Below are 14,797 nucleotides of genomic sequence, written 5' to 3'. Positions count from 1 at the left end.
ACATTCAGGATGTCAACAACAACAACAACAATAATAGCAAGGCTTTACACGAAAACAGCAAACAAAACACACAACCAAACCTAACCGCGTAGCCGGGTAGACTGCCGGCCCACCCGCCGAGCCTTGTTGATTATTCTGCCAAATGGCAAGCTAAGCCATTGCGCAATTAAACCTGTTTTTAAATCTGTAATATAGTCGTCAAAAGAGAGGCCTTTGGTGGGCCCTGACAGGGCTCAGGCTGCACACCTGGGCCAGGTGGCTTAGACAACTGCATCAGGGCAACCCCAGTTTACTGGGACCTGTAGCAGCTCACTTCAATCTGAAAAATCTACCATGATTGCCGCCCTTCTTGGATGCATCAGTATGACGACTGGTCCGCAGTTTCCATCATCAGCGACTGCAAGTCCCTAGTCCAAGCTGTCAGCAACCCCAACACCACAGACCCCTCCATAATATCAATCCAATCCTCTCTATCGGCTTTCCCATCTTCAAACCGGATAGAACTCATCTGGGTTCCAGGCCAATCCTCTCTATCGGCTTTCCCATCTTCAAACCGGATACAACTCATCTGGGTTCCAGGCCATTGCAACCTAGCAGGCAACGACCTTGTCGATGAACAAGCCGAGTTCGGCTCCTCCCTCCCCCAAGATGACAACCAACTCAATCGAGCAATCATCTGTAGAAGATGCCTCCTTCCCCCCTCCAACCATCCCCGTCTCATCTCCCTAACATCCCACAAACCCAACCCTCAGGAGGAGTCCTTGTTGTCGAAGAAAGACCTAACCAACCTCATCCGTTTCCGATCACCACCCCTGCTCTCCGAAGGTGGCTTCGTCTGACGGGAAAGTGTGAAGACGAATCTGCCAAACACCTCTGACAGAACAGTATCATCGTCAACTTGGCAACTCCTTTGGTGAACTTCAAAGCCTCCCAAAAGCGAGTTTAGCTCTTCTGAGGGTCATCCTCAGGCGACTCAGGTGAGAAACAAACAAACAAACAAACCTACCTCAGCCATCACTGCCTGATCTGAAGTGGACGGCGGCAATAGTCGTCCCAAGCGGCTGGCGTGCCAATGTGAGCCATCAGCCAGGCGAAAGGTGGTTGGGTCCCAGTTGTGTGGACCAAAATGAGAGCGGTTTGTGGGACCGGTTGGACCAATGGATCAGGACCCAGTCCAGCACAGCATGGTGCTTCTGGTAAAACCGCTGCTTCATGTACTCTGTCGCCCGTAGCCAGTATCGCCACTGGATTATTTCCCTTTGGAGGGCGCAGGCGGTTAGGAAGAAGCTGCAGCTCATGGCCGAGCATCAGGAGGGCTGGAGAACTGCTTGTTGTAGTATGTGTTGTTTCTGCCTTGGTTTAGAGCAGTCCTTCTCAAATAATGGGGCGGGCCTCTCTAGGGGGGCACGTATGACCTTGGGGAACATGCTTTTTTTGCCTTACCAGAATATAATGAAACTTATGTGTGGGAGATGAGGAAAGACCGGTGTGTTTTAAAAAGCTTACAATGTTACACAGAGGTATAGTTATAACAATTTCATAGACAAGTTATACTATTTATAGTCACGGTGAAGGGGGTGGGTGGGTGGGGCGCAAAATATTTTCCTCTTCTTAGGGGGGGCGTAACAGAAGATATTTGAGAAGCACTGGTTTAGAGCGAGATGTAAATGTTTTTTTAATAAATCAGTGCAACGTCCCAATCCCATCGTTCATGTTAATGAGCCAGTCAATAAATATAGTGATTGTTATACCATATCTTTTCATTCAAATTGATAATGACATTAAACAATGCGGCAGCACGGTGGAAGAGGGGTTAGTGCGTCTGCCTCACAATACGAAGGTCCTGAGTAGTCCTGGGTTCAATCCCGGGCTCTGGATCTTTCTGTGTGGAGTTTGCATGTTCTCCCCGTGACTGCGTGGGTTCCCTCCGGGTACTCCGGCTTCCTCCCACCTCCAGAGACATGCACCTGGGGATAGGTTGATTGGCAACACTAAATTGGCCCTAGTGTGTGAATGTGAGTGTGAATGTTGTCTGTCTATCTGTGTTCGCCCTGCGATGAGGTGGCGACTTGTCTAGGGTGTACCCCGCCTTCCGCCCGAATGTAGCTGAGATAGGCTCCAGCGCCCCCCGCGACCCCAAAGGGAATAAGCGGTAGAAAATGGATGGATGGATGGATTAAACAATGCAGAAAAAAATTGACATCAAGCCCTTTTTTTAAAACAAGAACTGGTCGGAATGTAACCACTTTATGGAGTTATTTTTCAAACAATGCTTAAAAAGCGTTAATGGATCACCACCACTTCTGCAGTCTTGCATTGGTCTAAATGCTGCATTTGGGTGTGCAAGCATATCTTCAAGAAGTAACTCATGCCAGCAGAGGTGACCATGTCCTATTGCGTTCGGGAGAATGCTTCGGCAGAGGAACGCGGCTGATTCATCCGGAAAGTCAGTTTTGACCCCACGGACCCCTTTTTTGGAGATACATCCAACTACTTGTGCTTGATGTAAGTGGCATACTCCAAGATTGATCAAGACTGACAAATGTCAGGTAAATAGGGAAGGACTAGTTTCAACTCATCAGATTAATGCTGGCTTTCTTAGCCATTTTCGGACCTTTTGACCAACCTCTATGGTTTAGAAATGTTTTGCTCTCTGAGATGCTTCATCCTACTTGGAATCAAATATGTGCCCAGGAACATGTTCGAGGCCACAACCAGGGCCCAGTATGTATATTGTCCTCGTCAAAACAAAAAAAGACAATTGTTTATCATCCCGATAAAATAACGGCACAATTTATACTTTCAATTTTTTTTTTTTACTTAATTAGCTCATCAACTACCGTATTTTCCGAGTATAAGTTGCACCGGAGTATAAGCCGCACCTGCCGAAAATGCATAATAAAGAAGGAAAAAAACATATATAAGTCGCACTGGAGTATAAGTCGCATTTTTTGGGGAAATTTATTTGATAAAACCCAACACCAAGAATAGACATTTGAAAGGCAATTTAAAATAAATAAAGAATAGTGAACAACAGGCTGAATAAGTGTACGTTATATGAGGCATAAATAACCAACTGAGAACGTAACATATTATGGTAAGAGTCATTCAAATAACTACCGTATTTTTCGGACTATAAGTCGCAGTTTTTTACATAGTTTGGCCGGGCTCCAGTGCGATTTATATATGTTTTTTTCCTTCTTTATTATGCATTTTCGGCAGGTGCGACTTATACTCCGAAAAATACGGTATAACATATAGAACATGCTATACGTTTACCAAACAATCTGTCACTCCTAATCGCTAAATCCCATGAAATCTTATACGTCTAGTCTCTTACGTGAATGAGCTAAATAATATTATTTGGTATTTTACGTTAATGTGTAAATAATTTCACACATAAGTCGCACCCCCCGGCCAAACTATGAATAAAACTGCGACTTATAGTCCGAAAAATACGGTAAGTTGACATACGTCTTCACAGCAAAGGAAAAGTTGTACAACATGTATCAGACATACACAAATTGAAGAAATGTGTCATATTTTAAAGTACAATGACTCACCCGAGATGACTGAATGGGGAGCAGGATTGAGTGATACTGTCCCCTAGTGACATTTTCTAGGTATTGCGCGCACAAAACCAAAACAGCCCAGTTGTGGACTTTAAAGGCTCACCGCGTTAAACTTTGATTTCTGTCAACTTTTGCCAGAAAAAAAATGAAAGGTCCAACTCTATGATTTGAATACAATTTCATTGTCAATATTATGTGATGAATACAAAGCACAGGTTTTTGTGTTTAGAAGAGTCCCACCAGTTTAAACGTTGGCTCCTGCTTGAGCGGACGCACGTTGACAAAGGTTTTGTAAAGTAACGATCCCGCAGCCAGCTTGGTGATGACTTGTCTAGCCTCTGGACTGCGGGGCGGGGGAACGTAGATCTCCTTGGTGAGACAAACGTGACCGTCCTCAAGCGCGTAAATAGTCTTATTTGTTCCCATGCCAACCTTTTGGAGAAACAAAGTGGAGTTAGACGTTTACTGTCACTATAAAACAATGATTCCACCATGCAACTTAAAATGTTAGTAATTTATTTATAAATTGACATGATCCTTTCCAACCTTTGTAACTGAGCTACTGTGTGGAACAATTTCCCTTGTGGATCAATAAAGTTTGTCTAAGTCTAAGAATGTCGCTCATGAGGCCAGACCGGGACAAAACTCTCAAGCACCCATGCCCCAACAAACACAGGAAGTCAGCCATATTGACTGGAAGTGTTCATTTTAGTCGCAACGCCATGAAGTAAATAAACACATAGAAAATAGATCAACATAAAAATATGTACTGTAAACTATTCATTTTTCAAATCAGATTGCACTTTTAAATTTGAATTAATCACGGGTTATTACATGCTTGCATAATTTAAATGAACATATACACACATACTGTATATACTGTAAATATATATATATAAATATACTCACACATACATACATACTAGAGTTGTACGGTACTAAAAGTACCGCAATACTAATTAATTCAAATCAGTACTATAGTGTAGAGATGTCCGATAATGGCTTTTTTGCCGATATCCGATATTCCGATATTGTCCAACTCTTAATTACCGATTCCGATATCAACCGATATATACAGTCGTGGAATTAACACATTATTATGCCTAATTTTGTTGTGATGCCCTGCTGGATGCATTAAACAATGTAACAAGGTTTTCCAAAATAAATCAACTCAAGTTATGGAAAAAAAAATGCCAACATGGCACTGCCATATTTATTATTGAAGTCACAAAGTGCATTCTTTTTTTTAACACGCCTCAAAACAGCAGCTTGGAATTTGGGAGAGCATGAGGAGGTTGAGGTGGGGGGTTAGGGGTCAGCGGGGGGTGTATATTGTAGCGTCCCGGAAGAGTTAGTGCTGCAAGGGGTTCTGGGTATTTGTTCTGTTGTGTTTATGTTGTGTTACGGTGCGGATGTTCTCCCGAAATGTGTTTGTCATTCTTGTTTGGTGTGGGTTCACAGTGTGGCGCATATTTGTAACAGTGTTAAAGTTGTTTATACATCCGCCCTCACCAAGTATGCCTTGCATTCACTTGTGTGTGTGAAAAGTCGTAGATAGTGTCTTTAAGGTTAATTGGCGCCCTGTACGTCCGTGTACCACTCCGTACAGCGGCGTTTTAAAAAGTCATAAATTTAACTTTTTGAAACCGATAATTTCCGATATCACATTTTAAAGCATTTATCGGCCGATATAATCGGACATCTCTACTATAGTCCCTTTGAAAAATACTGGTTCCGTTCTTTCATTCGAATGTCGCTCTTCAGCGGTGACTGCAGAGCCGAGGCGCATGATGTTGAGTGTGTCAAAACACACACACAGAGCGCATACAAGCAATAACATCGTGGAGAGGAAGAATGGCAATAAAACGGCAATTCTACCGGTTGATAAAGAGGGTGGTGTAGCGCACTATGGAGGTATTTGGGCTTTAAAACTAACAATAAAGGCGCCTTTAAAACACGCCTTGCCAAACGTGTTTGTTTTAAACGTAGGTAAACATTTAATTAATAAGCATTCAGATCTGCACAAGGAGTTATAAAGAGTGGCAGGTAATAATGTAGTTGTTACACCTTTCCAGCTGTTCGGCTCCCATGCAGATCATAGTAGAGGAGCACAGGGCAGATGTTCCCTACAGGGTCGATGTTTTGGTCAAGGGTAACACCCTTCACTTTACCCCGCAATGGGTCTGCTAAGCACCGCTTTTCGGTCAGAATTCGAGGCCGCATTATTGTTAGTTTTGCAGGACTCAACCGGACCCGTTCATCACTCTACTGCGCAGTGCACGCGCTCAATCTCTTTACTCGCCCACTCACTCATGGACGTCACTCAGCCAACACGTTGACATTCTCGCAAACACACACACGCTACTTTCATAAGTTAACCAGCTCTTCTGTTGTGCACATGTACCGTAATTTCCGGACTATAAGCCGCACCTGACTATAAGCCGCACCAGCTAAATTTAGGGGAAAATACAGATTGCTCCATATATAAGCCGCACCCGACTATAAGCCGCAGGGTTTTGATGTGTAATTACCGTAATATATAGGGGTTCCTGCTACCACGGAGGGGATTGTCGGGACAGAGATGACTGTTTGGGAACGCAAAGCGTCCCATTAACAATAAATCTTTCAATCATTCAATCAAACTTTCACATCTTTGACATGGCGAACAGCATTCGTGCAGAGTACAAATAATACAACGGTGCAAAGTAATACAAAGTGCTCACCTGTACGTTATCAAAATAACCAGCCTACCGGTATATGAAAAGTCAGTCTTTAATCATTGTGTCATCGTCTTCCTCCTGCGTACTAAAACCACCGAAATCCACTTCGTCGGTGTCGGAGAAGAACAGGCCGTAAATAAGCCGCACCCTTGTATAAGCCGCAGGGACCAGAACGAGGGGAAAAAGTAGCGGCTTATAGTCCGGAAATTACGGTAGATATGTTGACGCGCACACAGCTGCTTGGCTTGATGCCAAATATTACCAGAGCTAAAACAGCCCAATTAGTGTCAACTAATGCAAGTTAAATGACTGAATTTTGTAACAAATTGCTACAATTTGTGTTTTCTCTTTAACAATGTGTGTTTTACTTGCTACATGTCTTATCTGTGTACTTGTATCCATAGTTTTGTTTTTAGTACTTACTAATAATTGTATTTTTCTTAAAGCAAACGCCAGGATTGGCAACCATAAATCATGAAGCATTTAAGATAATGTCAGTAAAACTTTGTTTTATTTTAACCTAATCCTTGATTATGGCAGACTATAGGTAATATGGAAAATTGTAATGTTTTCTTTGAATACAACAAGAAAAGCACAATGTGTTATTATTATTATTGTATTGTAAGATTTTCTGTTAAAATAAAGCCAATATTGAAATTTTTCGTAGTTCCCTTTATTTGGAAAAGTATCGGAAAGTATCGATACACATTTTGGTACCAGTACCAAATTATAGGTATCGGTACAACCCTAATACTTACATACATATTCACACATATATATATATACACACACACATGTACACATTCATACATACACTGATCTATATTATATATATATATACATTCATATCACATACATACATACATATATATATATATATATATATATATATATATATATATATATATATATATATATATATATATATATATATATATATATATATATATATATATATATATATATATATATATATATATATATATATATATTAGGGCTGCAACAACTAATCGCTTAAATCGATTAAAATCTATTATAAAAATAGTTGCCGATTAATTTAGTCATCGATTCGTTGGATCTATGCTATGCGCATGCGCAGAGGCTTTTAAAAAAAAACACCAAAAAAAACCTTTATTTATAAACTGCAACATGTACAAACATCTGAGAAACAATAATCAAAATAAGTATGGTGCCAGTATGCTGTTTTTTTTCAATAAAATACTGGAAAGGATAGAAATGTAGTTTGTCTCTTTTCCGATTATTAATCGAAGTAATAATCGACAGATTAATCGATTATCAAATTAATCGTTAGTTGCAGCCCTAATATATATATATATATATATATATATATATATATATATATACACACATACATATGCATACACATATATATATACATACATACATATATAGACACATATGCATACACATATATATATATACACACATATACATACACATACATATATTTTCAATGTATAAGTTATATTGAAAATAAAAATGTTATTAAAAATTTAAAACATATTAAGTGTTCACTCACATGAGCTCCTGGGTGATACCTTATAGCTCTTTGTGTTGCCAGGATGTTTCCAGCATGAACAAGGTGACCTTGAACACAACAAAAAAAACAATGTGTTATTGATGGCTGGTGTCAAAGATGAAGTGCAATAAAAAGTTCTTGTGCCAAAGACTGATCTATTTGATTAGTCGCCGTGCTATGGTCACCCTTGCATAATAATAGAAAATAAGACAAATACCGCACTGTAATACATATAACACACAATAACACAATACACATTAAATAAGTAAGAATTCATTTGAAAGGGAATTGCACTTTTTGGGGAATTTTGCCTACAGTTTACAATTTTTTTTTAAACAGACAAGAACAAATGTTTTTAATGCAATTCTAACTTGGAATTAAACGCAAATAAAAGTCTGCTTACAGTAGAGCCAATGGGAGCCATGAAGTTGTTGTGTCTATTGTATCTTTCTCCACCATAAAACCCGATAAATAACCATCCAAAAATACTTAACAAAACACCATTAAAATTTTATGACCTGAATTTTAACCAAGTATTAGTGATATTGTTGTTATAAGCTATTCCTGGACGATATAGCCTGAAAATAAAAATCTTGATTTACGATTTTTTTCCCCTACTTTTCCAGCTGAGTGTAAATGTAATGAATAAAAACACAGTGATGGATGTGTGTGGTCTTTACAAGAAGATGACACCACTGCATTAGCAAACAAAGTTGTGTGGTGTTCAGGTCTGTGGGACCCGTTTTCATTTTTTATTAAAAGAAAAATGATACAATTAATACATTTTTCAAACTGAGAATCACTGACTTTGGCTCATTTTCTGTGAAGAACATATATCAAAATACATATTTAATGACCACACACCATACACCCCCCCTACACATTTGTATTACATAATAGATGTCCGGGTCCACTGGACCCAGGGCTAATAGGAGTGTGGAAATTGATGTTCTGTGTAACACACACACACACACTCACTCACTCAGAGAAACACAAAAGAAGAATCCCTGTGGGATGCAGAAACTGGCAGAGAAATTTTACGTGCAACGTTCGTATTGTTGTTACTCAGTTGCATTTTGTGGCTTTTAATGCCTCACAATCAAACACCTTTATATTAAAATATTGAACAGATGTTTACCTTATCCCAATAAACATCTGTTCAGTATTTTAACATAAAAGTGTTTGATTGTGAGGCATTAAAAACCACAAAATGCAACGGGTCCATCAGACCCACAAGCGCTGGCTGAGTAACAGCAATATGAATGGGAATTAATTCTTCCTCCATTTGTTACCAGATGCGCATCTTTCTCTCTCTCGTATTACCACTCGCACCGCTACGCTTGCACCACCTGCCACTGCTAACGTTACCCATGCTGCTACCTCTCTCGGCGAGGGCATATGACGTTGCACGCGCGACAGTATGTGACGTATGTAAGGAGATGCGCTTGTTTTATGTCTCTGTGAGAAGGAGAGACAAGAAAGACTGAGAAAACCCTGTAGTGTAATGCTAAAAGCAACTGCGTGAGAACATATACTTGAATATCACGATATAGTCATTTTCTACATCGCACAGAGACAAACCCGCGATATATCGAGTATATTCGATATATCGCCCAGCCCTACGTCACACCAAGAGCTATGACAGCGCTGACGAAGGCTGAAGTGTCAGCAGGTAAGAGCCGTCTCTTAACACAAAAATCTTTCCCCAATAGGGGCGTTTGTCCCAAAATTTGGTTGGTGAGGCTTATATTTAGGTGTGTTCTACAGCCCAGAAATTATGATTAGAAACTTGTTTATCTCATTGGTTTTAAAACTATGAGGCAAACCATTAAATATTTCAACTATATGTACATTAAACTTAGACAGCTGATATAGATTAATCATGAAATACTTACAGTCTAACACTTTTTATGGCTCAAAAAGAGATACAACTGTTATATATATATATATATTTTTGTTCGGATCAGCTTTAGTTGGTGAACTGATGCTCATCTCCACTTTTGAAGATGGGAATAACTTTTGCCGTTTTCATCTTCATTGGGAATACACCTTTTAAAAAAGAAATATTGCATATATAAGTGAAGGGAACAGCTATAAAATCAACAATTTCTTTGATCAGAGAAAAGTCCAAGTCACAGCAGTCTGTTGACTTCTTATTTTTCTGAGAATTTACAGTTTCTGTGATTTCACTTTCATGAACAGGAGAAATAAAAAACGATTCTAAGTTGCTTTGAATGGTTTGTTCATTAAATTTGACATTGTTTTCGGGTTGTACAATTTTATTTGCTAAATTGGGTCCAACATTCACAAAGAAGGTGTTAAAAGCATCCGTTATTTCCTCAGGGTCATTTATAGTTTGATTATTTTCTATGAAATATCTTGGATGTTCCTTATTTGTCTCTTTTTTTTTTTTTAATGATACCATTTAAAACTTTTCATGTACCCTGGATGCTATTTTTATGTTGTTCTAATAGGTTACAGTAATATGTTCTTTTGCTGTGCTTTATTATTTGTTTTAACTTATTTTTGTACGTTTTATATTTGTGTTCAGTTTCTTTGGTTCTGTGCTTTAAATGTCTTTTGTAAAGATAATACAGTGCTTATCATACAGTTTTATGAAAATGTTAAGAAAAATATGCCTCATCCGGGTCTGTGGAGGTATAAACCTCCCCCCAGTCTTGAGCACATAACTCAGACTTGAATGCTGCCATAGTTTCTGGTGTTTGGTGTCTGACAAAAAAACGGGGAACAGCTTCAAGAGATATATTTGCAGCACTAATGACCATTGTAATTGTGTGCGATGGTTTATTGATGTTCTAAAATCATAGTCGAAATGACAGCTGTTTCATTTTGTCAAACGACCAAATGAAATAGCTATTACGGCTAACCTGCACATTAAGATTTAGGACGACAGTTTAACATTTATTACCATGTATACAAGTATGTTTGTTTCCATTATTTATAATATTAAGTCTACGTTGCGTTCTCTGTCCATCGCCAAATGCGCGTAATTAATATGCCCATAAAAATTTCCATTTCGAACAAACAGTTCACTCCTACCCCTCCAAGACCCCACTGCTAGCTTGACATTGTCCTATAATTTCAGATCAACATCTGCAATAAAAGTGACTGTAATTATTAGAGTAGATTCACCTTCCTATCTCTTCAATTCATACTTGCCAACCCTCCCGATTTTCCCGGGAGACTCCCGAATTTCAGTGCCCCTCCCGAAAATCTCCCGGGGCAAACATTCTCCCGATTTCCACCCGGACAACAATATTGGGGGCGTGCCTTAAAGGCACTGCCTTTAGCGTCCTCTCTCACCTGAAAAGGACACTACTATATAGGTCTCCGTTATCCATAGGTTTATCTATAACCCATAAAGTAGGCAGGCACGGCGCTATTTCTCAGCGTGTGTTTATTCCAGCCTGCACGTTAATACACTGGCACACAACATCCGGATTCCCATCATGCATTGCTTCAAAACTACGGCAAGCAGTAATGTCAAAAAACATAACAGAGACGAAGCAGAAGAACGAAGAAAAGACATGGCGACGACGAGTAAGAAGAAGAAGTACGCTTGCAAGTTCCAAAATGATTGGAAAAAATAATTTCAGTCCATCCAGGACAGCTCGGAGGGGAAGGGGTATGCTGCCTGCACATTGTGTAGATCAGACTTCTCCATTGAACACGGTGGCCGAATGGATATACCGTATTTTCCGCACTATAAGGCGCACCTAAAAACCACAAATTTTCTCAAAAGCTGACAGTGCGCCTTATAATCCTGTGCGCCTTATATATGGATTAATATTACCGTATTTTTCGGACTATAAGTCGCTCCGGAGTATACGTTGCACCGGCCGAAAATGCATAATAAAGAAGAAAAAAAACCTACATACGTCGCACTGGAGTATAAGTCGCATTTTTGGGGGAAATTTATTTGATAAAATCCAACACCAAGAATAGACATTTGAAAGGCAATTTAAAATAAATAAAGAATAGTGAACAACAGGCTGAATAAGTGTACGTTATATGAGGCATAAATAGCCAACTGAGAACGTGCCTGGTATGTTAACGTAACATTATGGTAAGAGTCAGTCAAATAACTAAAACATATAGAACATGTTATACGTTTACCAAACAATCGGTCACTCCCGATCGCTAAATAACATGAAATCTTCCTCCTTGGTGTCGCTCCTGGTATGCCCCGCTAGCGTCCATTCTTTCTGCTGCTCGATCGCCGTTTTCTGCTGCATATTTCACTACGTCCAGCTTGTAATCTGCAGTATATGATTTCCTTTTCGGTGCCATTTTAGTTCAGTCCTTCTCAGTTTTTATAAGTTACCGCCAACGTTGATGTGATCCATTTTAATAGCTCCGGCAGTAGCCTATAGCATATAGCAGTTAGCATTCCAAAACCCACAATGCACTTCTGCCATGACCCGCCCCCGCCAAATTCTTATTGGTTGGCGTGTGTGTGACGATGGCTGCCATTTGCTTCGTCGCTCTAGCGAATGAGATAAATAATATGATTTGATATTTTACGGTAATGTGTTAATAATTTCACACATAAGTCGCTCGGGAGTATACGTCGCACCCACGGCCAAACTATGAAAAAAACTGCGACTTATATTCCGAAAAATACGGTAATATTCATTTTCATAAAGTTTAGGTCTCGCAACTACGGTAAACAGCCGCCATCTTTTTTCCCCGTAGAAGAAGAAGCGTGCGGTGCATGCTGGGATATGTGACGTTTCATTTCCATTTGTGTGTTTATGTAAAGACCCCAAAATGGCTCCTATTAAGTGTGTTGTCTGTCTAATTATAAATAATGCAGACGAGGCGTGTTGGCTGAGTTCTCAACGTTTACTCACAGAGTGCTCATAACCACATTCTAACTGCCGACATCACTCCCGCTGCATGCTGGGTAGTGTAGTTGTTATATTCCCTAGCTCATGACATCACATTAAGAGACACGCTTAAGCGCTTAATTCAATACTCGCCGTCATTCCGGGTGGATTGACAAAAGAACTCCAGCCGCTAGATATTGGTGTCAACAGGGCATTCGAAGCTAGACTGCTAACTGCGTGGGAACAGTGGATGACAGAAGGCGAACACACGTTCACCAAGACGGAGACGGCGCCTGACGACATACGCCACTATCTCCCAGTGGATTGTAAATGCCTGGGCTGATTCAGTCCCAACTGTGGTCCGAGTTTTCAGGAAGGCAGGAATTGTCACTGAACTGCTAAACAGCAGCGACACTGACTCCATTGTTATTGCTTGCACTATTTCCAGTTTTACTATATTGTGATAGCACTAACGTTTGATTTACGTAACACGAGTAAAGCAGCTGTTTATTCATTTTGGGCGTGAACAGAGTTGTCAGAACGCTGGTTTGTAATCTATTAATAAAGTTTGACTGACCTATCTGACTGTTTTGTTGACATAGGTGCGCCTTATATATGAACAGAATTTTGAAAATATGCCATTCATTGAAGGTGCGCCTTATAATCCGGTGCGCCTTATAGTGCGGAACATACTGTACTCATTTATGAACAGATTATTTATTTATATATATAAGAAATACTTGAAAATATAAACACCTCCCCCCCATTCCCCGAACTTGGAGGTCTCAAGGTTGGCAAGTATGACAATAACGATGAATGATTTTAAAAGATATCTCTTTGAATTTGTTGGTAAGTAAATACCTGTTAGGAAGGGACCACGTTTTGACCCAGCAGATGTCATTCACAACATTATTCCAGAGCGCAATTACATAGGAGACAGACACAATCATTTTGGAATAAGCTGCGGATTTTCCTGCTATTTTTCTGATCAAAGCAACGTTTCCCCACAGGAGTGTCAAGTGGATCATTCACAATTTTTTACAGCAGAAAGAGGAGATGAGTAAGCCCTGTACAACATAACATGTATGTTTGTTGTTCAATAAAAAAAAAATATTTAAAAAATACGTCACTTCCCTCTCTCGCCCCGGAAGTCCCGCCCCCTAACCAAAGTCATTGGCTAACCCCCCGTAGCCAGCCGCTACAGTTTATTAAACTGTATTATTTATTGTTGATATATAAATTGCTCATAAAGTGCGTTTTCGGTTTGTATATTGCCTTGAAAAAACGGCAATATGATCAATATTACCGTTAATAATACAACAAACATTGTTGTATTATTAACCTGTACGGTTAATAACCCGATTTTGGAAAGGAGTCCCACAAATGACACATTTATATGAAGCGTTGCTTTCCTACCTTCATATTTTTTGAGGCCGTATCTCCTGCCAGGGCTCTTCCCGCCGAGGTTTTTGGTGGAACCGCCAGATTTCTTCGACGCGAACCTCAGAGACGTCAAAATAAACTGCTGACCTCCGTCTAACAACCCTAAAAAAATTATGTTGATACATTAAATGTTCTGTGTATTCACCGATAACTACATGGTTGGCTGAACAATGAAGGGGTTATTAATGAATGGAAACAACCAAGTGTGGTTTATGTGGAGTAAAAAATAAAACATGAATACCATACCAGGTTTGCACTTCATGAAGTGTGCGAGCGACGCCATCTTGAGCGAATGTCATTAAGGATTCTTCTTCTACGGTATACCGGAAGTCAAAGACATAGACATCTTATAAGTAGACGCAGCATTGGCTGCTGTGGCGCGAGATATTCGGCCGCCATCTTGAAGTGGTGATGAGGAGCCGGCGAGCAGCCTAAACTGACAGTTGGACAGGTAGAAAACAAAGATGCCGGGCTGGTGTTCATAGTTTTCCTGTTCAAATGAGCGGACTGTTGAAAATAGGAATCGGGGGATTACTTTTCACAAGTAAGATTTAACATTAATGTACTGTAATAATCCCAACACCAATGTAATAATCCCAGGAATGTAGGTTCAGAGACTTCTTAGTTTGTCGTGTCTTTATTGTACACGTTGCCATTTAACCACACAACAGC

The 14,797-nt window shown here is 39.8% G+C and overlaps 1 protein-coding gene across 1 annotated transcript; it reads right to left on the bottom strand.

The window, feature by feature from the left end:
• Positions 1–3,738: 3,738 nt before the first annotated feature.
• Positions 3,739–14,445, bottom strand: mrpl27 (mitochondrial ribosomal protein L27). The gene is made up of 4 exons (XM_062066236.1): positions 14,372–14,445; positions 14,099–14,227; positions 7,833–7,900; positions 3,739–4,004 (listed from the first exon to the last, which is right to left on the bottom strand). Exons 1-4 carry the CDS (start codon positions 14,406–14,408, stop codon positions 3,798–3,800), a joined length of 441 nt encoding a protein of 146 aa, XP_061922220.1. The 5' UTR covers positions 14,409–14,445; the 3' UTR covers positions 3,739–3,797.
• Positions 14,446–14,797: the final 352 nt, after the last annotated feature.

This window comes from Entelurus aequoreus, linkage group LG12, assembly GCF_033978785.1.
Source record: "Entelurus aequoreus isolate RoL-2023_Sb linkage group LG12, RoL_Eaeq_v1.1, whole genome shotgun sequence".
Classification (NCBI taxonomy): domain Eukaryota; kingdom Metazoa; phylum Chordata; class Actinopteri; order Syngnathiformes; family Syngnathidae; genus Entelurus; species Entelurus aequoreus.
Note: the sequence above shows the minus strand (reverse complement) of the source record. Positions and strands in the feature narration are given on the sequence as shown.

Bases quoted from the DNA above. Each gene is read 5' to 3' on its own strand.
- mrpl27 (XM_062066236.1), bottom strand. From the start codon at position 14,408: ATGGCGTCGCTCGCACACTTCATGAAGTGCAAACCTG. The intron at 14,228-14,371 runs GTATGGTATTCA...TAATTTTTTTAG, and splicing joins CTTCATGAAGTGCAAACCTG to GGTTGTTAGACGGAGGTCAG. The intron at 7,901-14,098 runs GTAGGAAAGCAA...GTTGTGTTCAAG, and splicing joins CGGCCTCAAAAAATATGAAG to GTCACCTTGTTCATGCTGGA.